The sequence below is a fragment of the Leptodactylus fuscus genome, chromosome 8, assembly GCF_031893055.1.
Source record: "Leptodactylus fuscus isolate aLepFus1 chromosome 8, aLepFus1.hap2, whole genome shotgun sequence".
Lineage (NCBI taxonomy): Eukaryota > Metazoa > Chordata > Amphibia > Anura > Leptodactylidae > Leptodactylus > Leptodactylus fuscus.
In genome coordinates this window covers 23836429-23862250 of record NC_134272.1, presented here as the reverse complement: position 1 = coordinate 23862250, position 25822 = coordinate 23836429, and the positions used below count along the sequence as shown (strand labels likewise).

At 43.4% G+C, this 25822-nt stretch overlaps 1 protein-coding gene across 1 annotated transcript in view; it reads right to left on the bottom strand.

The window, feature by feature from the left end:
* Positions 1–25191, bottom strand: part of BARD1 (BRCA1 associated RING domain 1) — a 45006-nt gene extending 19815 nt beyond the window's left edge. Inside the window, exons 1-6 of the mRNA XM_075284944.1 lie at positions 25058–25191; positions 22654–22710; positions 20533–20681; positions 5980–6959; positions 2883–2963; positions 1118–1290 (exon numbers count right to left, since the gene is read on the bottom strand). Of these exons, the coding sequence (XP_075141045.1) occupies positions 1118–1290; positions 2883–2963; positions 5980–6959; positions 20533–20681; positions 22654–22710; positions 25058–25191 (1574 nt within the window). The remainder of the gene's footprint in view (positions 1–1117; positions 1291–2882; positions 2964–5979; positions 6960–20532; positions 20682–22653; positions 22711–25057) is intronic.
* Positions 25192–25822: the final 631 nt, after the last annotated feature.

The window sequence follows — 25822 nt, the reverse complement described above, 5'->3', positions numbered from 1 at the left end:
GAAATGGATCTGTATGATAATGTGATTATTAGAACGGTCTGACAGCTGGAGTATATAAAGTAGAGTGATGGTGTTTGATGCCCACTCGGCCCTAGTTAGTCGCTGACTTACAACAAGGATTAATCCATTATTACAAAGCCACATGCAATAAACTGTGGCTCTTGCATTGAATTCATCCTGCAACATCTTATCCTCATACCAAAAAAAATACTACAAAGTCCCAGATGCTCACGGACGATGCTTCACTGACATACACAATCGCTTCATTTCTGTACCGTCCTCCCAATACTAGAATGAAAGCCACAACAAATAATACTTAAAACTCATTTTTTCCCCCCTGAAACAAGAAAACAAAGCAAGAAAAGCACAAGCAATAAGACACAGCCAAGCGTATAGCCCTGCTCACTATTGCCTGACACAGTCACACTGCAGTGGAGTCTGCAGCAGCCAAGTGTCTGTACACCGGCTGCATACCAAAGCAGCATTGTGCAGGGCGCACCGGGTGACAATGGCTAGGACATGACACAATGTGAGCCTGCTTAGGAGAAGGGAAGAGGACGAGGATCATGCCCTCCCCCCCCCCCCCCACACACCTAAACATCCAAATCAATCATACTCTTGATAAGGACGATGGTGATAACACGGCGTCCACACGGCAATGTGATCACTACTTTTATTGCTGCCGGGTGAATATTGCTTCTGACAATTTTTATGTTTGTATTACATCCATGAAAATAAAAGACATAAAATAATATGTGCCGTAAAGACACAAGACTTCAAGGAACAATAACCTCTTTCTTAGGTAAGCCGCTTGAGTATTTTGGATTTCCATCATTGTGCCGCAGAGACGACGCTTCTTTTCAAGAGACAATTATGGTAAGAAACTAATGATTAAATCAATTTTTGTTGGGCTGTACAGTAAGAGAAGGGAACAATTATCCAGGCTTTCACGGCTCTGACAGTTTTTACAACAGGTTTTCTGATATAATTGCAGAGAATGAAGTGTAATTATGCGGGAAGCGTGCGCCTTTACTTACACGCTGTGCACACTCGATCCATCCGTCTTACTACAGCCACAGCCCTACTAACCTGCACTGGAAGGATTGACTATACTTACACGGCGTCTTGTGAGGCTCCGTGCTGGAGAAGAAGGCGGACGATGGCGAGGTGGCCGTTTTTTGCAGCGTCGTGGAGCGGCGTGTCGTTGTGGTATCCTGTAGTATTCACTAAGGCCTGGTGCCGAAGCAGCACTTCTACCACACTCGTGTGCCCGTGGTTACAAGCTTCATGCTAAATGGATTTGTAAAAAAATAAATAACTAAAAAAATTTGCAAAAATTATTTGTGGTTATTCTAACAGGACTGTAGTTGGTTTGGTTCATGTCTGTGCTGGGCTGACTATTATTAGGACCAATAAAGGCACGAATCCCTCCTATAAGGCTGCAGCAAAGACTATAGCGGCATTCAGTTCTGGGGCCGCTGGTGCATTAACTACAGGTTAATTCCAGCTACATATGTCACTACTGGCGGCTTGGTTCTGCTGTAACCATGCAGACAATAGAGATCTATAGCTGAAATGAATCAGTGCCCCAGAACTAAATACAACTATAGACGTATTCAGAAGCCAAGACAATTGCGGCACATCCTGTGGATAGTCAGTCATTAAAGGGATTCTATCACTGGATACCCTTTTATCCTGACAAACACATAGGAATAGCCTTAAGAAAGGATATTCTTCTCCTACCTTTAGATGTCTTCTTCGCGCCGCCGTATGGTAGAAATCGGGGTTTTCTTCTGTATCCAAATGAGTTCTCTCAATAAGCAGGCGTAAGTGCCCATTTTCTTGTGGCCCGGGCATGCACAGTTGGCTCTGCCCGAGGCCTAGAAGACTGAAACCCAGGACGGAAGAAGTCACGTGAAGAGGACGTTCCTGAAGAAGATGGAGGCGTCGCTGGAGAGTTCTCTTGCAGCATTGGGGACGCCCCTAGTGCTGTGTGAGCGCAGGAGACCGCCCTCCAGTGCTGCGAGAGAACGCATTTGCATACCAAAGAAAACCCGGATTTCTACCGAACGGCGGCGCAGAGAAGACATCTAAAGGTAGGAGAAGAATAGCCTTTCTTAAGGCTATTCCTAAGTGTTAGTTAGAAAAAAGGTATTCAATGATAGGATCCCTTTAAGAAACACAGTAAACTATCCTAGTGGCCAGTGTAGCCATGTTTGTGGTGGATGGAAGACTCCTCTGACCTGTACATCAGAGGGATGTTTAGTGGATAGATTTAGTGGTAGGGGGGAAAAATTAATTGACAGTCTGCTCAATTAATTGATATTAATTATTTCAGTTATTTTGTATCCATACCATGCTGTCATAATCGAGGTCAAATGTCAATTAATTGTGATTTTCTTTTTGGCCATAATAACCCAGTCCTACTTACCCAGAGTCAGAGTTTATGTAGACACTGGGGAGGTTTCTGTGCATGCACCCAGAGATACATAACTTGGTTCCTGAGGGCGGGTTCACACCTGCGCCCGGTCTCTGCTTCGTGCGTTTCTGTCTTCTGCCGACAGGAGACGCAAACCCGGCAGTCATTGTCCGCCCGTGAGCGTCTTCTGGTCTCTGCGGCAAAACCATTTTTATTTTTTAACCGGACACAAAGTCCTGCATGTCCGACTTTGTGTCCGGTAAAAAAAATTGTTTCACTGCGGAGACCAGAAGACGCTCACGGGCAGTCACTTTGTAAACTCATTCATGGGTTTGAAAACTGACGGTTTCCGTCTCCTGTCCAGTTTCTCGGGCAGAAGACGGAAACCCGAAAGCGGAGACCATGCACAGGTGTGAACCCGCCCTAAATAATATGACCCATGTTAATACAACAGAATTGTTACCAAAGGTGTCCATCCGGCGTTGTCCTTCACGTTGGGATTGGCTCCTCCTATCAGAAGTTCCTCCACGGCTCGGATATTCCCCTGTGTGCAGATAAAAGGCAGATTATCCATCAGGAGAAAGAGGAAAATTCTAGCAACCCCCCCCCCCCCATATATGTAGCAGTATGCATGCAACAAAGGAAACGTGGCATGGCCATTAAAATGTTAAGAGGGTAACATGCATCCTTATGTCATGGCTTCCCATTTTTTACGCTATAGACGCTTTTCAATCCTGCATTAATACATTACAGTATAATGGTAAGTCGCAGCCCTTATTATTAGAGATGTAAAGATGTTTTTCTGAACAGCTGCCAGAGAACAAATATTATCTGACTGCGGAGTCACGGCTACAGCACTTTACAAATGGAACGAACGCGCTGCAATGAAAGGATTCGCTTTCTAGTGGATTTTGGGCCCATGTTCAAGCGGCTCCAGGGTCACAGAATATAGCAATACGAACAGGCACTGTATCAGTGTGTATTGTGTCGTGTGCCATTTGGAGACAGCGCGTTTATAGAACACAAAGGTGAATAAAAAAGCCTTATGTAATGTAAAAATAAAACTGGTGCTAAGCAACCGGGCTGAGGATTTGGTAGGCCAAACCACTGACCCCAATTGTTCCAAAACCCGAGTCTGATTCAGATGCCTTCATAAAGTGCTGTCACCCATGGCCCTCCAGAAGCAGTAAGGATCCTCCAAGGTAAATATGTAAGAAACTAATTATATAATGTTAATACTCCTACAATTTAATTTTAAAAAAATTGCATTTTATTTTGATGCCAGGCAGTAACTTTTTTCCAACTTCGCCTCCAACCATTGCCTTGGCAGAAACACAATTTCTATATGTTCTGCCTATTTTGATGTGTTTTTATTCATGTACTGCTTATACCCAGGAGATCATAGTGAAACTATAAATTTGCACATATAGGCACTTTAACCCGCTGGCTTAATGCACGAACATACATGTCTATAACCTACAATTTAAGCACTTTTGTATTTCTATGATGATTTTTTTTTTTTAATGTAAATTGTGAGCCCCACATAGAGCTCACAATGAACATTTTTCTCTATCAGTATGTCTTTGGAACATGGGATGGAAATCCATGCAATCACGGGGAGAATATACAAACTCCTTGCAGATGTTTTTTTTTGCCCTTGGCGGGATTTGAACACCAGGACTCCACTGAGCCACCGTGTGGCCCCTTCTATGATGAATTTTGTGATAAATTTCTAGATTTATGAATTTGCCTAATTCATACAGCCTATAAAAAGCAGTTTGTGTCACTTGATCTATTACTTGAGAAAGGTTCAGACATGAACCAAAGTGTTGCACTGTAATAAAGAACCACTTGTTTTGCCAAGCCCTGGAGCGCTGCCTTTAGGGCTAGTTCACGAGCGGTTCCGTGTGAACACATTCCGTCATGGCTTTCCGCTCCGGTTTAGGCCTGAATGAATGGGCCTAGTCCGGAGGGTAGTGTCGCGAAGGCAGACACCGGGGCTGAATCAGCCGAAGAATCTGCCTGAAGAAAGGGCAGCTCGCTTCTTTTTTCCACGACAGGCCCTCCCAAAAGCGAGTTGTACCATTTGTAGTTCTGGTACTTTATTGGGCACCTTTGTGAATGAGCCTTCAGCCTTTCTGAACAACTTATTTTTGAGGCCCGGCTTAATAAGACGTAACATTTGTAAGCAGGTATTTTTGCAGTCGAGAGGGATTTTTATTTTCTTTTTTTTAAGCCAGAAGCAAAGTCATTGTTAAGACTATTAAATGAGATTTCAAACTTCTGAAAATGGAGCTGGAAATCAACGTCTGCAAGGAAGCGCTCTTGTGGGCCAGGTTATCAACTTTCATTCATCTTCCTCGCAGAGTTATTGTCAGTCACACAATAGCTTAATTGCCACAGCTTAAAATTTTTAGTATTCTCCTGGAGAATCCAACTAGTTCCAGACCAATTTTCTTACCAATGGAGCATTTCCTGGAAAAGGCACAATAATCAGGCACGAGTCCCATCGCCTTCCAAAAGATTAAATTAACTCAAATCAGACGCCAAAAATGGAACTAATAAGCATCCAAGAACAGCCATAAAACGTGATAAAGATTGCCGCACATAAAGAGAGCCTTAGATCTGACAGCTGGGAATAACTACATCATTAATGCTCTGCGATAAAAACTTCAGCAGGGATTTTTTTTTTTTATTTATTTTTTTTAACCCACTGTAAACAAAAAAAAAATAAAAATCAGCTCAGCTGTTGAAAAGCTTAAAAGGGAAGGTGTGGCCATGTTTCCTGTTAAATATACTTCCTGTTAAAAAGAAATGTGCTTAACATAAAGCTTGAGTTAAAAAAACGAAGTCAAGTGTTCAGTAACAGGAGTCACTTCACTGGTTTTGGAGTGACACGTTAAAGGCTTATAAATGGAAAATATAATTTACAGAACTAGATGTACTGAAGTTGTTATCATTAAAGGGGTTGTCCCATCTCAAGGATCCTATGTAAATTGAAGACTTTTTCTAAATATATTGCTTTACAAATGCTGCTTTGTTTGCCTGCTATGTGAACTTATTCCTCCCATTGTTTACACAGCGTTTCTATAACCAGAGACCTGGGAGATAGGACAAGTGACATCACTGACTCAGTGCCAGTAGGCCAATCCATTCAGCTAATCAGTTTACTGATAAAGCAGAGTCTGTTATCTCTCTATGTAAAAACACAGATAACACTGAGTCCTTCTCTACAAGTATGTGCATATTACTTGATCTGCATAAGTATTGTGATACTACATAATGTCCAGTTAAACAAGATGGAGGGAAGGGGGGGTGAATATAGGAAGTGAGAAGAAGAGAGGTGATGCTAGTGTGAACTTAGCGTAAGACCATAACAAATACCCCTTCACCATGTCTAGTTTTGCAAACCATGCTTTGAGGTGTTGTATCCTGATAGACCTTAGATGGAAATGAGCCTAAGGCTGGCCATACAGGCTTTACGTGAAGTAACAACAATCCTAAAATTACATTATTCTTCATAAAAAAACAAGTGTACAATATAGGGAACAAAATCTTACCTTTATAGAAGCCACATGAAGCATGGTCTCACCCTTGTGGTTCTTCTTAGTAAATGGCAAACTACTTGGAGACGTGTGAATGTTGGTTCCAGGTTGGCTCTTTTTTCTACCTTCTTTAGGAGTGCGGGGGGTCGGAGGGGGCCTAGGATTTGTCTCTGCTTTAGGGAATTTGTGGACCTCATGGTTTGGGACTTTCCGAAGGCTACCGGTATCATCCTCTGACTTGGAATTATCAGCAAGCTTTGCTTTTCTTGGACGTTTTGTGGCACTGGACTTAGGGGATGTGGTTGAGCTTTGTCTACGTTTTAGAGGCGTTTTCTCTCGCTTGGTTCTTCCACATGCAGCATTCCTTAGCCGTGTAGATTGTAACGTCTTCTCATGACCAGGCAGTTCTTCCACAGATTCCACCAACTGACCTTCATTTTGTCCATTTTCTTGGTTCAGATCAACCCTGCCGCTAGCTTCTTGTCCAGGCCCAGGAGACAACACAACAGATGCCACAGGTTCTTCAGGTTCTTTCAGGTTTCTGATCTCATTATTCTCTAACCCGAGCCCCAACTTTTCTGGGCTATTTTGCACATCATCAGGCGTCTGAAGTATATATGGAGGGCTGCAAAATGACACCGATCTACTGGATCCTTGGTTACTTTCTTTGGCGCTGTCAGTGTGCTCATTATGTGTCCCTATACCCCATTTTTGGTTAATATCCTCCAGCTGCTTCTTCTTCGTTTTCCTACCTTTCACGCTCTTCTTTTTTGGTTGCTCCACATTAGGTGAAGAAGACACAAACTCGTAAGCTGACAACAATGAAGCCTGTTCGGCGTCTTCTGGAATCTGTTGGTTGTTTTCTTCACGTTCCAAAACGTACCTCACCTTCCCTCTCCGGGGGCTAAACCACATCTTTATCTGATTTTTCTTAGTTTCTCCTTCCGTAGTATCTGCTTTGAGTGATACATCTTGACATAAATCCATTTTATTTCCTGTACGAGAAGTGAAAATTCTAAGTCATTTTCAGCGGTGTATGTAAGCACCATTAGTTCCTAATAGAAGCAATTGTAGTGAAATGGTACTCTTTTTAAATGGTCTTAAAATTGGGCACCCTTGGGATTTTATTTTACCTGCCAGGAGAAGATTGTCTTGATTTGGCAATTTTCAAATCTGGCTACAGAACTTTTAAGGAATCTATATAACGCAAAGCACTTGGGACAAAACAGAGGGCAGTCATACATGGCGGGATGACGTGCAAAGGAATTAGGGGGGAAAAAAATTAATAAAAAAATAATACTGATCACTCTGAAGTCAGAATAAAACAGAAAAGGGCAGCACAATCTTATTTTAAATAGGAGCATTTTATTTAATAATAAAAAAACCCATGATGAACAACAGACATAACAGTCCAATCGTGTCTGTCTCCTTTACCATGTATTTACTAGACCGCCATCTTTTTAATACCTTAGAAAGTGTATGTTCACGATAATGGACTGTTAAGAAAACACAGGGTTATGGAGTTGGTAGGCCAAACCATGGAGTCCAACCCCATTTTTCCACTACTGCTCTGACTCCTTCATTAATGGCCATGGTCAGTCAGAAGCAGTGACGCTCCTCTAATTCATGAAAAAGCCATGGGAAGAATATGCAAATCTGTCTCCCAAGATGTAAACAGGGAGACAGTGCCTCTGTTATGCTGCCCTCTATAGCAAGCACCCTGAACAACATGCCCGACTTCCCAGAAGCCTTTGCTGCATGATGCAAGGTTATAACCAAATCAATTCCGTAGCTGAGAAATTGATTTGGTTATAACCTCGCATCATGCAGCAAAGGCTTCTGGGAAGTCGGGCATGTTGTTCAGGGTGCTTGCTATAGAGGGCAGCATAACAGAGGCACTGTCTCCCTGTTTACATCTTGGGAGACAGATTTGCATATTCTTCCCATGTTCCTTTGCAGTGGAGCAACTATGGCTGTATAAGTCTCCACACACCTGAGAAGGTGGTCTCTCCCTAAGGATAGACGTTATCCCCACAATATGAAAAAGCCAGTGATGGTGAAAGTAAATATGCAACAAAGTAGGTATCTACTTGGGGAGGAGTCAACACTACCCAAAATTGGTCGTGTCTACAAATGCAAAGCCCTGAGAAAGAAAGGTAAATTTAAAAAAAATGGAATCCCTCTTATATATAGACTAGGGTCAGAGATCCTCAACGGTCCGGATCCTGCCTCTAGGGTGGAAACCCCAAGCTCTGCACTAGTGGCAGCAGGGATCGGTAGTCATCACTGCTGCCTTCACATGCCAGGATGTGAGGGCTCTGGTGCAGTGATGCCTGCTGGTCCCTTCTGCCTATAGTGTAAGGGATCAGGACCTGGGACAAGCATGTAGAAGATCAATGTTACTCCCGGCTGTTGTTAATGTTAAATATGTGTGGGCTTTCACGATCCGTGCCCCCGATGAGGAGCTATCGGTGCTGGTACCATAGCTCTTCAGTATCAGAAGAGCGTTTTTGACAGTCTGTCAGGAATGCCCCTCCTGAGAGGGGGCATTCCTTGCCGCCCAGTGATGATGCGGAGCAGTGAGTAACGACCCCCCAGTACTCATCTATGGACAAGTACCATCAGGAGGGGGAGAGGTAGTCCAACATAAAAAAAACTAACTGTTACTCATCTCTCCTGGACTCCAGTGCAACTCCCTATTCTTTTCAGTGTTCCTACCTAATGTCAGCCTGTGATTGGCCCTCAGCGGGTCATGTGGCGTTGTGACGTAAATATTAAAAAGTGTCACAACGCTATGTGAACCATGTGACTGCTAAGGCCCAATCACAGGCCTCAGCGGTCTCCAACATCAGGCAGAAGCACCAAAAACAGCAGGGTTTGGCGCCAGAGCCCAAGAGAGGGGAGTAACAGTTTTGTTATCGAAAGTCAAAAAAGTGTCAAACACTTGATAAACGTGGCACAAGGCATCTTAGACAGCTTTTGGTTCAGAATTCTGTTAAATTTGCTTGATAAATCTCCCCCAATGTGTAAACCTAGCCATAGACGCACAGCAAACAACTAGATAGACCCTTAGGATCCCTAGTCACAACCAACATAAAAGAAGATGGGGTATCCCTTTAAAGAGAACCCGCACTTTCCTGACATGTCTGTTTTTAGCGAATACTTTTATTCCACATAATATAACAATTCTGGACCAACTTTCCTTAGACGTCTGTTGTACAGTTCCTCTGTAATTCCTCCTAGAAAATGATTAATAAATTGCCATCTTTATGAATTCAATTAAAAAAACTCTGACTCGCGTTTCAGTCGTAACTGAATTAATAAAGCTTTAAAATGTAACCGCTCCGATGCTGGATTCACCTGGCTTTACAAAAGCCTCACGTCAGAGGAGACTTTCTGTGCATCGCTCTCTAGGTCTACCGGAACCGTGAACAAAGCCATAGCAAATAATAAAAAATGCCGAGTCTGCTGGGTCCCTCAGCTCCTCGGGCTGGCAGCACAAGGTCTCAGAGCAGACTACCTGCCAGGACGAGATGCTCGCTGCGGGCAGGGGAGCCGCTGGCTTTGGAAAGACGCACATCAGCTGTTATTGTAAGAAATAGATAAATTTTTAAATACGTGTTTTGGCTCTAACCGGACCTGATATGTGAGCAGCAGTTAGAGAAGAAACTGTGCGCTGATCAAATATTTATACACTGATAAAGTTATTGAAGTGTCCCTTGTGACCTCCAGCAAATTCTACAAAACAAAAAGACATATGGCTGCAAAGAATCAGTTTTGAGTGAAAGGGGCTTCTATAAGCGAACGCTGCATATGGCGTGACAACACGAACAAAAGTAAAATTTGGTCCCTCAAAAAGTCACGTTTCGGGGCTGCGTTTAATGAAGGTCAGCGGAAAAGGTAACTACCGTATATACTCGAGTATAAGCCGACCCGAATATAAGCCGAGGCCCCTAATTTTACCACAAAAAAACTGGGAAAACTTATTGACTCGAGTATAAGCCGAGGGGGGAAATGCAGCAGCTACTGGAAAATTTCAAAAATTAAAATGGTCGGAGTTTTTGGGTGCAGTAGTTGCTGGGGAAGGGGAGGAGGTGTTTTGGTTGTCTGTCTGCCCCTTCCCTGGGTTACAATGACAGACCCCTCTAACGGATGCCATTTTAGGGTAAGTTCACACGGGGTTTTTTGGTCAGGTTTTTCAGGCCGTATACGCCTCAAAATCCTGACCAAAAAAAACGGCTCCCATTGAAATCAATGGGAGCCGGTCAGTTTTTTTTTCCGGGAGCCGGAACAAACGTCGACATGCTCAGACACTCCCTCCTCCCGACTAGGCCCATTCATTTGGGCCTAATCCGGAGCGGAGGGCGCTGCACTGGCATCCAGTCACAGCTACACATATTTTGGACCGGAACCTGAGGTGGCCTATAGTTATATAGTTCTATATCGTGGCTTCCACTATAGCAGACATATGTAATGTGCTATACATTCCCAGACACCGCTCCCCAATGATACCAGATGATCATGGGAGGTTGGGCGAAGGCAGACAAATGTGTGTGTGTGTGTGGGGGGGGAAATCAGCCGTCATTGTACCAGCTGCCAATTATAATGGAAAGGCCAAGACAAACCCTTGAGGCCGAGGCCACTCCTTGCAGAAATGCAGTGTTTCAGATTACCAGAAAAACTAGGGAGTTTTTCTTTCCTCTCATCCACATATTGTGTAAAAAACGCTTTGGAAAAACTTTCGTTTTTAGAGATGAGCGAGTACTATTCGAAATAGCAGCCGGCACGTAAGGGGTTAAGCAGCCAGCCGCTTCCATTCACTCCTATGGGTGTGTGCTATTCAAAACGGCCGTTTCGAATAGTACACGCTCATTTCTACTCGTTTTCAAAAACCGCATGTGGCATTGTAAATCGCGGCATGTTATAGTTAGCTAGAAGTGTTTTACCGATAGATTTAATGGGGTAAGAAAAAAAAGCTGAGAAAAACGTCTACATTCAATATCCGGAACTCAGAAAACACTTCATGGATGTTATTATTTTATTTCTTATTATATCGGCCCAAAATGGCTTTTGCGCAAACAGCAAGAGACAACTTATTTATACAGATTTGATCGATAATGTGGTAAACCAGATCATAAACACAAAAGAAGAAGAATAATAGGATTTAGATTTCTTATCTTATGCTTGGTTCACATCTGCGTTCGATATTCCATTCGGGGAGTTCACTTGGGGACTCTACAGAACGCAACTGCAAGCGGTGTGCAGTGAAAGCACTCGGACCCCATAGACTATAATGGGGTCCATGAGCTTGCCGCGCGGTCTCCGCAGGAATCATTCGGACAGGAAAGTAGATTGTGAACTACTTTGCTGTCCGCATGTTCCGTGCGGAGATCTGGCGGTAAGCACATGGATCCCATTATAGTCTATGGGGTCCGAGTGCTTTCACTGCACACCGCTTGCAGTTGTATTCGGTATTCTGTTCGGGGGGTCCTCATGCGGACTTCCCCTTATGGGATACGAACGCTGATGTGAACGAGGCCTTATTTGCATACATTATTGGCTATTAACACTATTATACAATGTAGATTGTAGTGAAGATAATCTTATTGGTGTCTGTATCGGAGTCATACAGTTTCTCCTAGCCCTCAGCTGTGTCATGTGTCCAGTAATATGGTCCAACTCACAGAGACTCCAGAAGATGAGAGCAGTTTTGGTTTGACCAAGTTTGATCTGGGCTAACCTTGCGACATATACTCATACAGTAAAAGGGGTCTGGTTTAAAAGTGCCATGACCTAATTGTCTCTCAGTTGTAATTGAGGTAAAATACCCAATTAGTGTTGATTTAGGTCATAAACACCTAGACCTAGTCATCAGTATCAGATTGGTGGGGGTCAAACATTTGGCAACCCCATCCATTAGCCGATCTCAACAGCTGATACACAGAGAATGCAGAAGGAAACGGACTGTCATGGCAGCTTACGCTGGGTTCACACCTGCGTTCATGACTCCGTTCTATGGTTTCCGTCTTCTGCATGGCAGAAGACGGAAACCATAGACCGGGTCCGGCCGTGAGCGTTTTAGGCTCTCCGCCGCGAAACCGGATTTTTTTATCCGGACACAGAGTAGTGCATGTCCGACTCTGTGTCCAGATTATAAAACCCGGTTTCGCGGCGGAGAGCGCAAAACGCTCACTGCCGCGCACGGCCGGACAGCTTTCTCACCCATTCAAATGAATGGGTGAGAAAGTCTCCTGCAGGCTTCCGTCTCCTGCATCTGTTTTATGCAGGAAACGGAAACCTGCAATAAGGACAGTGAACGCAGATGTGAACGAGCCCTAAGCTCTGATTCCCTGACTACAACAGGGGACAACAACCTTCGGCACTCCAGCTGCTGTGAAACTACAACTCCCAACATGATCCACTTAGGGCGGGTTCACACCTGCACCCGGTTTCCACTTTTGCGTTTCCATCTTCTGCTGAGAGAAATTGGACAGGAGACGGAAACCCACTTGAATGGGTTCACTTGAATTCAGTTGAATGGGTTTGCAAAGTGACCACCCGTGAATGTCTTACTCCATCCTCTGAGTATGAGTTGCCGAGAACGGACTATTGGGTCTCATCCCCACCAATGGTAAGATAATAACAACCTGTCCATAAGATATTGCATCCATATTTTAGCCCGGACTATCCCTTTAAACCAAAACAGACCCAGGAGCTGAGCAGAACATCGAGCGTTCGGGAGCAACTACTTCAAGTCATGTTCTGATGACCTTCTCCAAAACCTAAGATGAGTAAGGTTACACAGCAAGTATGACTTTTATTTTAGTTTTACATTTTGGGAAGCTCATCAGCACTGAGACATAAAACAACAGTGCCATTTTCAAGACCAAAGGATTTTCCTTTAAAATTGGCGGCCATCCAAACCTCTCCTTCATGTATGTAAAATCTATAAGACTAAAGCGACGTTCTCCTACCATCTTAATGTAACAAAACTCCACGGCAAAATGAAGCAATTACAAAACGCTGCTTTAGCTGCCATTAATCTGCATCAAAGAAATATAATGATCCACGCTGTGTGCCTTTCAAATTATTTCCCATTACCAACAGAAGTTGAGAAATCTCTTTGATAAACGCGTCTCTTATTAAAAAAAATCAAAGGAAAATGGTTCGGTGCCATCTGGGTAACAATTTTAGCCTTCACTGTGGGATGATTATTTTGCTTTAGAGAAGAAAAGAAAAAAAAGGAGCCGTTTAAAAACTCGTCTTTAGCCATTATGTGAGATGCCGCACATGCAAAACAAGCTATAGATAACCAAGCAAATGTGTGTTTCCCAAGACCAATTGCCGCGCCAGGATTGGAATCTAGATGAACACAAGGCTCTAGTGTAGGGGTGGGCAATTAATTTTCCCATGGGGCCACATGAGAAATTGTAACGGTTCCAGAGGGCCATGCGCGTCGCGGCATATTTAGCTCCACCCACTTCGCCCATTCTCGATCATTTTTCCATGTGCCCCACAAAGTAAAATCCTCCTACAGTCACCCTAACATTATACACCCCCACGCTATAACGTTTCCCTCCAAATGTCCCACAGTATTAAGTCCCTCTCCTGGTGCCCCAGTATAAACTAGCAGAAGCTAGAGGGGACATTAAACTGGGGCAGCTGGAGGGGGACATTAAACTGGGGGCAACTAGAGGAAGACATGTCCCCCTCCAGCTTCCCCCCATGGTTTAATATCCTCTTCCAGCTGCCCCAGTTTAATGTCACCCTCCATCTGTCCCCTAGTTTAATGTCCCCTCTCCATGTGCATTCAGTTTGACTGCCCCCCTACATCTGCCCCTAGTCCCTCCTCTTCCTCACACATGCTGTCTCTTCTCTCTTTATCTGCCAGCAGCCCCCATTACCAGCAGCTTGCATCAAGCACACAGTCGCATGTGGCTCCGCCCACTAATGAGTCCTAGCCAATCCTGGTGATAGGCTGTGATGACATCATCACAGGTCCTTGAAAAAAATTCCACTAGCTGTGCCCAGGTCTGCTCTAGAGTCTTCTACAGTCTTCTCGGTCCCACAAGTCCATGTTTGTAATCTTGCAGCAAAACTGGTATATCAAGGATTAGGGAAACAGGTATGGACACACTGGGGTGCAAAAGGATTTGGTGCAAGTTGGCCACATATGTTACACTTTTGTAAAAAATCAGTTCTAAAAATACTGAGAGCAACCGTGTAAGAAATGGTGGACTGAAAATAAGAGTGTCATGCACGACTTTTGACAGATCAGACAATTTCCTACGCCAGTCTCAATTCATTCTCCCACAAATGTTTCAAGCGCCTGGGACCACCAGAGCTCAAGTATACACACTAGTCAGAGGTTGGCTTAAAGGGATCCTATCATTCAGATGGAATTTTTTGTCTTTAACATGTCGGAATAGCCTTAAGAAAGGCTATTCGTCTCCTACCTTTAGATGTCTTCACTCTGCCGCCGTTCCGTAGAAATCCCATTTTTCACCAGTATGCAAATGAGTTCTCTCGCAGCACTGGAGGTGGGCCCCAGCACTCAAACAGCACTGGTGGCGTCCCCAATGCTACAAGAGAACTCTCCGCGGCCACAAGAAAAATGGCTGCTTACACAGTAAGTAAATAGCCATTTTCTTGTAGCCTGTGGGCATGCACAGTCGGCTCTGCCTGAGGCCTATAAGTTCACCGCCTGCTCCGGAAGAAGACACAGGAAGAGGACATTCCCGAAGAAGATGGAGGCGTCGCTGGAGAGTTCTCTCGCAGCATTGGGGACGCCCCCAGTGCTGTTTGAGCACTGGGGCCCGCCCCCAGTGCTGCGAGAGAACTCATTTGCATACCGGCGAAAACTGGGATTTCTATGGAACGGCAGCGCGGAGAACACATCTAAAGGTAGGAGACGAATAGCCTTTCTTAAGGCTATTCTGACATGTTAGGGACAAAAAATTCCTTCTGAATGATAGGATCCCTTTAAATTTCTGATATAATGGCCCCAGCCTATTTTAGGTTCCCGCTTTGTTTCACTCATTATCATAAAAATTGGTAAATGGAGTGTAGAAACTGAAATGCACAATGGTGCAGCCAACATGCACCAAATAGTGGAGCAGTTTTATATACAGCCCTGATAGTACGTCTGGCAGCCGATTGGGCACTTCAGTTCTTCAAGATGGCAAATGGATCATTTGTATGAACAATTCCACCGCTGATCCATTCTCTTCTGACTATCTAAAAATCTAAAATCTTTGGCAGCAGAGTTTAAAAGGTTCCCTGGTATTAACCCTTTAACCCCTGTACACGGATCTGGACTTTACTGCCGCGAATACAAAGGGCGTTTAGGCTCCGAGAATAATCTCTGCAACAGTCGACATATTACTTAGCAGAGGATACCAAGTCAGAAGGAAGTAGTCGTAGTCAGGGAAACAGAGAACAGGGCTAATAAAGAACATACACAATGACAGACAGGCTGGAGTCAAGTCAGGTAAGTTCTGGAAACGAGGCAGACCAGCGGTAGATCAAGACGGGGTCAGATGAGGTCAAACAGGGGATATAAGGACAAAACACTGGCACAAAGAGGACTATTGCACAAGTGCAGGTAAGTGGGGACATAGGTTTATTATCTGTGCCGGCAGAATATTGGTGGGAAAACCGATGCATTGCCGTGGTGAGATGTGGCAGAAAAGACGAAAGATGGCGGTTTGGCACCACAACAGGATGCAGCAAAGTGGCAAAGGGGGACATGTCCACTGATACGGGGTCTGTATGACTTTGCAGGTCTAGATCTAATTTTTTTTTATATTTATAAGACATAAAGATGGGGATGCCTTTTCCCCTAAGAAAGATCTAAAATAGCGGGTGCACAGTATTGTCCAATAAACCATGACCCCTATGTGAATACTACATGTGTATCAATCAGTAGATGACATCCGAGACGCGTTTTCCTCCAAATGTATTCTGCAACAGAGTGATTCTGTAAGACGCAATGCTCATCACTTATGTAGTGACACTCCTCTATGTATCGCCATCAGATATTTCACATGAGAATATGAGCATTACACAAATCGTACGTAGGCTCAGCTTAAGCCGTCCACCCGAGGTACACATTGGAAGACTGTCCAGACATATACCTTTGATAGAAGGCAGTACTAAGCCTATACCGCTTGGTACACTGTATTTATGCAGTCCACTGCTCTTGTATACTGGTAAAAAAAGCTACAGGAATATATACCACCTGAACAAACGCCTTAAGGACACTTTCTCAGGTTTTGTCAGGTGACTGCGTACTTCTGGATAGGTCACACATACACTAGAGACTGACTAGCTATAGCAAATAAAGAGATGATGAGTAAACCGCCTTTTCACCTAACAAAAATGTCATTTATTTTATTGACTTGCGATTTACCAAACAATTATCTTGTTCAATGTCCCCTCCATCATAGAAAGGACCTTTACACGCAAGACTCATGTGAATATATACACACACGCGTGCTCAGCAACACAGTCATTACGGGAGAAAATGCCCATCAAAAAGAGATAAGTAAAGGCGTAATAATTACCATCTGAGCAGATTTTTATTTCACAGCTTAATTACCTTCTTGTGAGTAAATGAAGTGTAACAAAAGGTGCTGCCAATCCGGGCGCCGCGCACTTCTGCATTATAGGAATTATAATTGGAAGGATAAGAAAACAAACAAGAACCTTCAAGAAAGTTAAAACCTCAGATTTCTTCTGTAGGGTTTCACTTGTGGATGCAACATTGTGTTTGACTTGTTAACTGATGAGTTAGGGTGCGATAGGATGTCGCTGTAGCCGCATGCGATGGAACCGTACCGGTAAGCAAACCCCAATCATCATTGGATTGTATAGTATAACTATTCAGTCACTACTTATGTTAGAATGCCTCCCCCCCATATACACCACAAGTCTGTACATCACATCTATACAGGTGCATTTACACATTTAGGCTAAGTCCCCACAGGCCGGAAATGCCGCGCTAAAGCACTGCGGGAACAACCGCGGCGTGAACGCATCGCGGTTCTTCCTGCAACGCTTTGAACAGAAAGTTCACGGAGTTTTCCTCTGTGCACTCTCTCACAATTATATCTATGGGGAAGCCGCCGGCGTTTCCTTAGATATAACTGACATGCTGCGATTTTCAAAAAACGCAACGGTTTTGGAAATCGCTGCGATTTTTTCCGCAAAGTGGGCTTGAGATTCGCACGAATCCCATCCATTTTGCAAGTACTGTAAAATGCAGCGATTTTTCCTGCGGCGTTTCCAGCCTTAGGTTTACAGGCGCAGTTTTCGGGGCTGAAACCAGGAGTGCGTATTTTGAGGCCTGGTTTTGGCCTGAAAAAGTGAACGTGTACACACCCTGCCACATAAGGCTCCGGACACATCTACATTGGCTATTATTGTAACAGAAATGCCAGATCCTTGACATGACTGATCCAAACATTGGGGGAGGATCTATCAAGACTGGAATATCGTACGTCATTCTTTACCTTCCCTGCACTCTAGTAAGAGACGCCCAATTTATTAAGAGGCTGATGATACATCTCCGGTTCTCTGTGCACCAGTATCTTAAATCTACTCCAGCTGGTATACATGCATCTACTCCAGCTAGTATACATGTATTTACTCCAGCTGGTATACATGTATTTACTCCAGCTGGTATACATGTATCTACTCCAGCTGGTATACATGCATCTACTCCAGCTAGTATACATGCATCTACTCCAGCTAGTATACATGCATCTACTCCAGCTAGTATACATGTATCTACTCCAGCTAGTATACATGTATCTACTCCAGTTGGTATACATGTATCTACTCCAGCTAGTATACAAGTATCTACTCCAGCTAGTATACATGTATCTACTCCAGCTAGTATACATGTATCTACTCCAGCTAGTATACATGTATCTACTCCAGCTAGTATACATGCATCTACTCCAGCTAGTATACATGTATCTACTCCAGCTAGTATACATGTATCTACTCAAGCTGGTATACATGTATCTATTCCAGCTGGTATACATGTATCTACTTCAGCTAGTATACATGTATCTACTCCAGCTAGTATACATGTATCTACTCCAGCTAGTATACATGTATCTACTCCAGCTAGTATACATGCATCTACTCCAGCTAGTATACATGCATCTACTCCAGCTAGTATACATGCATCTACTCCAGCTAGTATACATGCATCTACTCCAGCTAGTATACATGCATCTACTCCAGCTAGTATACATGTATCTACTCAAGCTGGTATACATGTATCTACTCCAGCTAGTATACGTGTATCTACTCCAGCTAGTATACATGTATCTACTCCAGCTAGTATACATGTATCTACTCCAGCTAGTATACATGTATCTACTCCAGCTAGTATACATGTATCTACTCCAGCTAGTATACATGTATCTACTCCAGCTAGTATACATGTATCTACTCCAGCTAGTATACATGTATCTACTCCAGCTAGTATACATGCATCTACTCCAGCTGGTATACATGCATCTACTCCAGCTGGTATACATGCATCTACTCCAGCTGGTATACATGTATCTACTCCAGCTGGTATACATGCATCTACTCAAGCTAGTATACATGCATCTACTCCAGCTAGTATACATGCATCTACTCCAGCTAGTATACATGTATCTACTCCAGCTAGTATACATGCATCTACTCCAGCTAGTATACATTTATCTACTCCAGCTAGTATACATGTATCTACTCCAGCTAGTATACATGCATCTACTCCAGCTGGTATACATGCATCTACTCCAGCTGGTATACATGCATCTACTCCAGCTGGTATACATGCATCTACTCCAGCTGGTATACATGCATCTACTCAAGCTAGTATACATGCATCTACTCCAGCTAGTATACATGCATCTACTCCAGCTAGTATACATGTATCTACTCCAGCTAGTATACATGCATCTACTCCAGCTAGTATACATGTATCTACTCCAGCTAGTATACATGTATCTACTCCAGCTAGTATACATGTATCTACTCCAGCTAGTATACATGTATCTACTCCAGCTAGTATACATGTATCTACTCCAGCTGGTATACATGTATCTACTCAAGCTAGTATACATGTATCTACTCCAGCTAGTATACATGCATCTACTCCAGCTGGTATACATGCATCTACTCCAGCTGGTATACATGTATCTACTCAAGCTAGTATACATGCATCTACTCCAGCTAGTATACATGTATCTACTCAAGCTAGTATACATGTATCTACTCCAGCTAGTATACATGTATCTACTCAAGCTAGTATACATGCATCTACTCCAGCTAGTATACATGTATCTACTCCAGCTAGTATACATGCATCTACTCCAGCTAGTATACATGTATCTACTCCAGCTAGTATACATGTATCTACTCCAGCTAGTATACATGTATCTACTCCAGCTAGTATACATGTATCTACTCCAGCTAGTATACATGTATCTACTCCAGCTGGTATACATGTATCTACTCAAGCTAGTATACATGTATCTACTCCAGCTAGTATACATGTATCTACTCAAGCTAGTATACATGCATCTACTCCAGCTAGTATACATGTATCTACTCAAGCTAGTATACATGTATCTACTCCAGCTAGTATACATGTATCTACTCAAGCTAGTATACATGCATCTACTCCAGCTAGTATACATGTATCTACTCCAGCTAGTATACATGCATCTACTCCAGCTAGTATACATGTATCTACTCCAGCTAGTATACATGTATCTACTCCAGCTAGTATACATGTATCTACTCCAGCTAGTATACATGTATCTACTCCAGCTAGTATACATGTATCTACTCCAGCTGGTATACATGTATCTACTCAAGCTAGTATACATGTATCTACTCCAGCTAGTATACATGCATCTACTCCAGCTGGTATACATGTATCTACTCAAGCTAGTATACATGCATCTACTCCAGCTAGTATACATGTATCTACTCAAGCTAGTATACATGTATCTACTCCAGCTAGTATACATGTATCTACTCAAGCTAGTATACATGCATCTACTCCAGCTAGTATACATGTATCTACTCAAGCTAGTATACATGTATCTACTCCAGCTAGTATACATGTATCTACTCAAGCTGGTATACATGCATCTACTCCAGCTAGTATACATGTATCTACTCAAGCTAGTATACATGTATCTACTCCAGCTAGTATACATGTATCTACTCAAGCTAGTATACATGTATCTACTCCAGCTAGTATACATGTATCTACTCAAGCTGGTATACATTTGTGCTATTATTTATGGCAATTCCTGGTGTAAATTCTAATAAACCTTGGGAACATTGGGAGACCACCCTCCTCCTGCTTTTTGGAAAAGTAGTTTGCAGGGTACAAATGCATCAAAAATCGCAAACTTTGCTGCAAAAGGTCTGTGCACCAAAATCTGCCTCTTTTCTCACACATTTTACATCAGTTTCTGTTACCCCATTAATATACAAGTGATATTGCTTATGTTGTTGTCAGTAATGTAGAAGTAATAGATCACTTACCGTCAATCTTTTCTTTATCCAGTAAATGATGCAGCTTACTGCAAAGCTGAATCATGTTATCAAGCTGCCGGTTGATCTGAACATCCTTTACCCAGGCGGGCGTGTGGCATACAGGGCACTCATTGCCTACATTCCCACCCACGCAAGTCCTTAGAAATGAAAGGAAAAAAAAGGAGATATGGCAAAAGTGACACCACAAAAGCTTCAAACAGTGAACGGCTTATTGTATGTATTTTACATGTCAAACTCAATGGACGCTGTAGATAGAGCAAGAATAAGTAAATACGGTTAATTCGGAAAAATTCACAGGTATACGGTATTCAGGATACACATAGGCTATCAGTGTGAGCAAAACCACTATGAGAGTATGACAGCTGTTTTGTTAAATGGCTTTTCTGTAATTTAATAGCTAAAAATGACCTTGCACGCTAGCGCTGGGCTTTTACCCCTTTCTCTCTGTTTCCGATGCCCTTTTCCTCTGTCATGTTACCTCTGTGCTATCTATGGTCACTGATAGTGGGGCAATTCCAATACAAACTTATAAGTGACCCAGGGGCCACATGGTGGCTCAGTGGTTAGCACTGCAGCCTTGCAGCGCTTGAGTCCTGGGTTCGAATCCTGCCAAGGGCAAAAAAAACATCTGCAAGACGTATGTATGTGCATGGATTTCCATCCCATACTCCAAAGATATACTGATAGGGAAAATGTACATTGTAAGCTCTATGTGGGACTCACAATCTACAAAAGGGAAAAAAAACAACTTATAGGTGACCCCAGACTGTGGCGCTTCACTTGTCAGCTTTGGGTACATCCACAGAAATGTATGTATGTTCAGAAGAATATACACTACACGTCTATTTCTATGCTGTCTTTTTCCCCCGCATGCAGAGGACATTTACTAAAATCTCATCTGCTTTCCTGCTACTGTGCAGATTCTGTCTACAATCCTATAAGAAAGTCCCTTTCCTTGCATCCCCTGCACCAGCCACATAGAGATCTACTGCTTGAGCAAGTTCACTGAACAGGTATATATACTGACCCCATTAAATACACACCACCATTCTCAAGCAGGCACTAGAAGGGCACAGTGTCCATTAAATAGTGACACAATATAACATGTCATTGCTAAGTGGGTGAATACTTTTTCTTGGGCACTGTAAATATACTTGCACACACATAGATCTAGGCTTGTGTGCTATGGACGAGCCTGCAGACAAGGCGCACAGTGATACATGAGGACCCGGCACGGACTGATTTATGCTTACTCTGCAATGACTTCTTTCATTCACTGCTGGGCTCATGACTCAGGTGGGCTGTAAGGCAGAAAATGAGGCTGCCCAGGAAAACACCATAGATCAGGAACGGCCAGCTTCCAAAAATAATCTGAACATAGGAAAGGACTTTGTGCCATCTCGGATTCCAAAAGAACAGGGCGCGACAGATGAATACTTTTCAGTCTCCTTGGTCAGACTCATCCTTGATATTATACACAGTCCAGTCACAATAATGTGACCACCTGTCAAAATCCAGAATAACCCCCTTTGGAAGAGCGGAGCGCTGCGAGACGTGCAGGAAGAGAGGGGATGTTGTGATGATGTTCACTGGGATGTTGAGCCATGCCAACTCCAGTGCTGTGGCCAGCTGCGCTAGGTTACGCGGTTGAGCATCCATGGCGCGAACAACCTGATCAAGGTGGTCCCACAGATTCTCTATTGGGTTCAAGATTGGAGAACTTGCTGACCAAGGGCATACAGTAAACTCATCCTGGTACTCCTCGAACCACGCACGTACACTGCAAGCTTTATGACACGTCGCATTGTCCTGCTGGTAGATGCCATCATCCTGAGGAAAAACATTTCACACGTAGGGGTGAACATGGTCCGCAAGGATAGATGCATACTTGTGTTGATCCATTATGCCTTCCACAATGATGAGTGCACCCAGATGGCTGATGACACGTGCCTTCTGCGATTGGTTATTTAACGTTGATGTCAAAAGTAGGCGGTGGTCACATTAATAGGACTGGACTGTGTATAATGTTACTATACTACTATAAGACGTGCCTTAGATCGTGTGAGACGATTTTACGTATATACAGTTGGTTCTGATTTTTATACTCACCGACAGAACACATGTTCACAGCCGCCCAAACACACGGGTCCCTTTAATAACGACAAACTGTAAGAAAAAAGAAGAATAAAATGTAATAAAGTTCCAGCGCTCTACTATGCGGAGACATTGCATTATGCCCACTCTCTGCATCAGCGTCAGTGAAGCTCATTTGCCCTCTTTTTCTATAATCGCTACGAAAGGAGGAAACGTATTCATTTGCCAATTTGCGGAGCTTCTTGACAACCTACTTGACAAAACAAATCTGACACTCAGCTCCTCGCCATCAATTTTCATTTGTCTATATTGTGCTTGGAGTGAATTTACCAAGAAAGCAGGTATAAAAGATGCAGAACCAATTACTGTCATGCAAGCGGCATTATCCGACGTTTAACCATTTCGGCACAAAAAGGGATATTTAATAACCAACCAATGAGATGCAACGTGAAGGATTGTACAGGCGAATACTGAGAGCAACGGCCCGTATATTATCTGGTGTCACGTCGGTGCCGCATAACCTATTCTATATCATTAAAGGGGTTCTCCGAGACTGTATATGGATGAGCAGAGGTCAGCAGTGTCAGTATTAGAGTGTTGGCACTGCACTGCAGCTCAATATGGCACTATATGGTGTACAGAGCCGTATCCACCTGGAACCATGCAACTGATCGATGTGTCAGACCTCAGTGATCTCACACCAATGCAAATTTCTGCCAAGATGGGAATAATTGCTCCTTGGCCTGACCCACACGGCCGAACATACAGGAACTGCATAGGACAGCACTGGCTGAGTGTAACTCCTATAGAGTAGCCCATTTAGTTGTGCTGTTTCCATAAATGCGGACCTGTAGAAATAGTGTAGCTCAGCTGTAGTTCCCTCTGACCTCTTTGAATGCAGTCATTACCATCTTGGCAGCAATTTCTTAAGATGGGAATAATCCTTTCAGAGTGGGACCACAACTCAGTGCCTCGGTTCTGATGGCAAACCAACAGTGTAAGGCTAGGGCAGAAAGATATGTTAGCTGGGAAATTACAAGCGGTTTCCCTATATAATGAACAGAGAATAAAGTGGAGAAAAACGCAAAAACTCAGCTACAACTTTTTTTTTTTTGCAGTAATTCACTACATGACACCTTAGCCTCCGTTTACACTTCATCTTCAATGGAGTCTTATGACAGTAGTATTCCCTGAAGGAAATAAAAGCTATGTAGACACAAACGAGCGCTTTTCTGGGATACATTACATGCAGAGCACCCTACAGATCGGATCATTGTCTGTGCTGGAAGAACTCCCAATACAGAATGGCAGAAGGAGATATTTAGGGTCCAAAAAAAGACAAACAAGAATCCCAAAGCTGTACGGACTCACAACTAAGCTGTAGGGCAAACCTAGGTAAGCCTAAAAAGCAACCTAGCAAATTGCAGGAAAGCCCATACGCTATGTTGTGCCTGATGTGGAGCCTGAGTGAGCGGTGAGGACACAACAATTTCAAGTAAGCAGATACAATTCCTGTGTCCTGTCCCTTTCTGTGGACCTGTACTAGGCATCATATAGTGTCAGATTTGATTGGAAGGTAAGTGAGCAGCTACAGAGTTATCACTGTGTTATCTGTGGTGTTACATAGGACTGCAGGTGACATCTACTACATTATCTGTACTCAGAGAGTTATCACTGTATTACACTAGGTTCACACCAGCGTTCGGCATTCTGTATTAGGTTTCTGTCTTCTGCTGGGTCTGGCCATGAACGCCGGTGAGTGTTTTGAGCGCTCTGCGGCAAAACTGTTTGTTTTTTTAAAAAATCGGATACAGAGTACTGTATGTCCGACTCTGTGTCCAGTTAAAAAAAAAACCTGTTTTTCTGCGCAGAGCATAAAACGCTCACTGCCGCTCACGGCCGGACACTTTTCAAACCCATTCAAATGAATGGGTATGAAAGAGTCCTGCAGGTTTCCGTCTGCTGCTCAGTTTTGTGCAGGAAATGGAAACCTGCAGAACGGACTCCAGGGCGCAGATGTAATCGAGCTCTTATCTGTGGTGTTACATAGGACTGCCGGTGACATCTACTACATTATCTGTACTCAGAGATTTATATATATATATATATATATATATATATATATATATATATATATATATGATCCCTACTGATCCCTGCCCCCACATACAGTCTATGCTGTGCAGCCCTGAGCCCTATAGACATGTATCAGCTGGAGCACAGGTCACATGACTTAGTGATCACGTGACAGGTATCACCTCACTATACACAGACATGTCCTATGTCCCTCCCTCAGTTACAGCCGCCCCTCCCCCATAGTATCCTGCAGTCTGATAGACCTGTGTATTACAATCCCATTATCCCCATAGTATCCGCTCTCTATAACATACGTGTGTCCCCCTGCAGCCGCCATACTTACCACACGGAGCAGCGCAGTCTCCCCTCCAGCTCCTGCAGCGCTGTCCGTGTCCGGCTCCACTGAGGCGGCTCCTTCTTCATATCACTGCCGGCGGTGTCTGCAGGACGATTCCCTGAGCGCACCCGTAATGGCATGGCGGAGAAAATACAGAAAGCCGGGACCTGCCCGGAGTATGGACGCCGAGGCGGGAACTCAAAAATGGCGCCAGAAAGCGGTAGGCGCGGCCGGGAGTCCAGTCATGGTAATGGGAGGAGGCTGAGGTGAGGTGAGGTGAGGTTATGGCAGCGCTGTGTAAGACTCCTTACAGTCCACATAGAATAGCTCTGGGTGGCAGAATAAAAATATTATCATTTCTTCAAAGGTTTACACACGCACACATTGTAAAAACACAAAATAAGCAATAAAAAGTAAAAAAAAAAAAAAACCTTTATATCTAATGTAAACAAACAAGTTGGGTACGTATAAGTCCCCACTATCCAAAAATAGCGTTATTTATCCTGTATGGTGAACGCCATAAAAAAACAATATACTGCAGTGCGCAAATTAACGTATTTTGAAATATAAAAAAACAAAAAAGTCTTTGGTCACTTTGCTTTCACAAAAAACTAATCAAAATTGATGAGAAAGTCACACATACAAACACTGGCAGCAACAGAAACTACAACCTGTCCTGCAAATAAAAAGCCCTGACTAATCTCCATCCGCGGTACAGTAACAAAGTTCTAAGGGGGCATTCACACTTTTTTTTCCGTAAAATATGGCCTA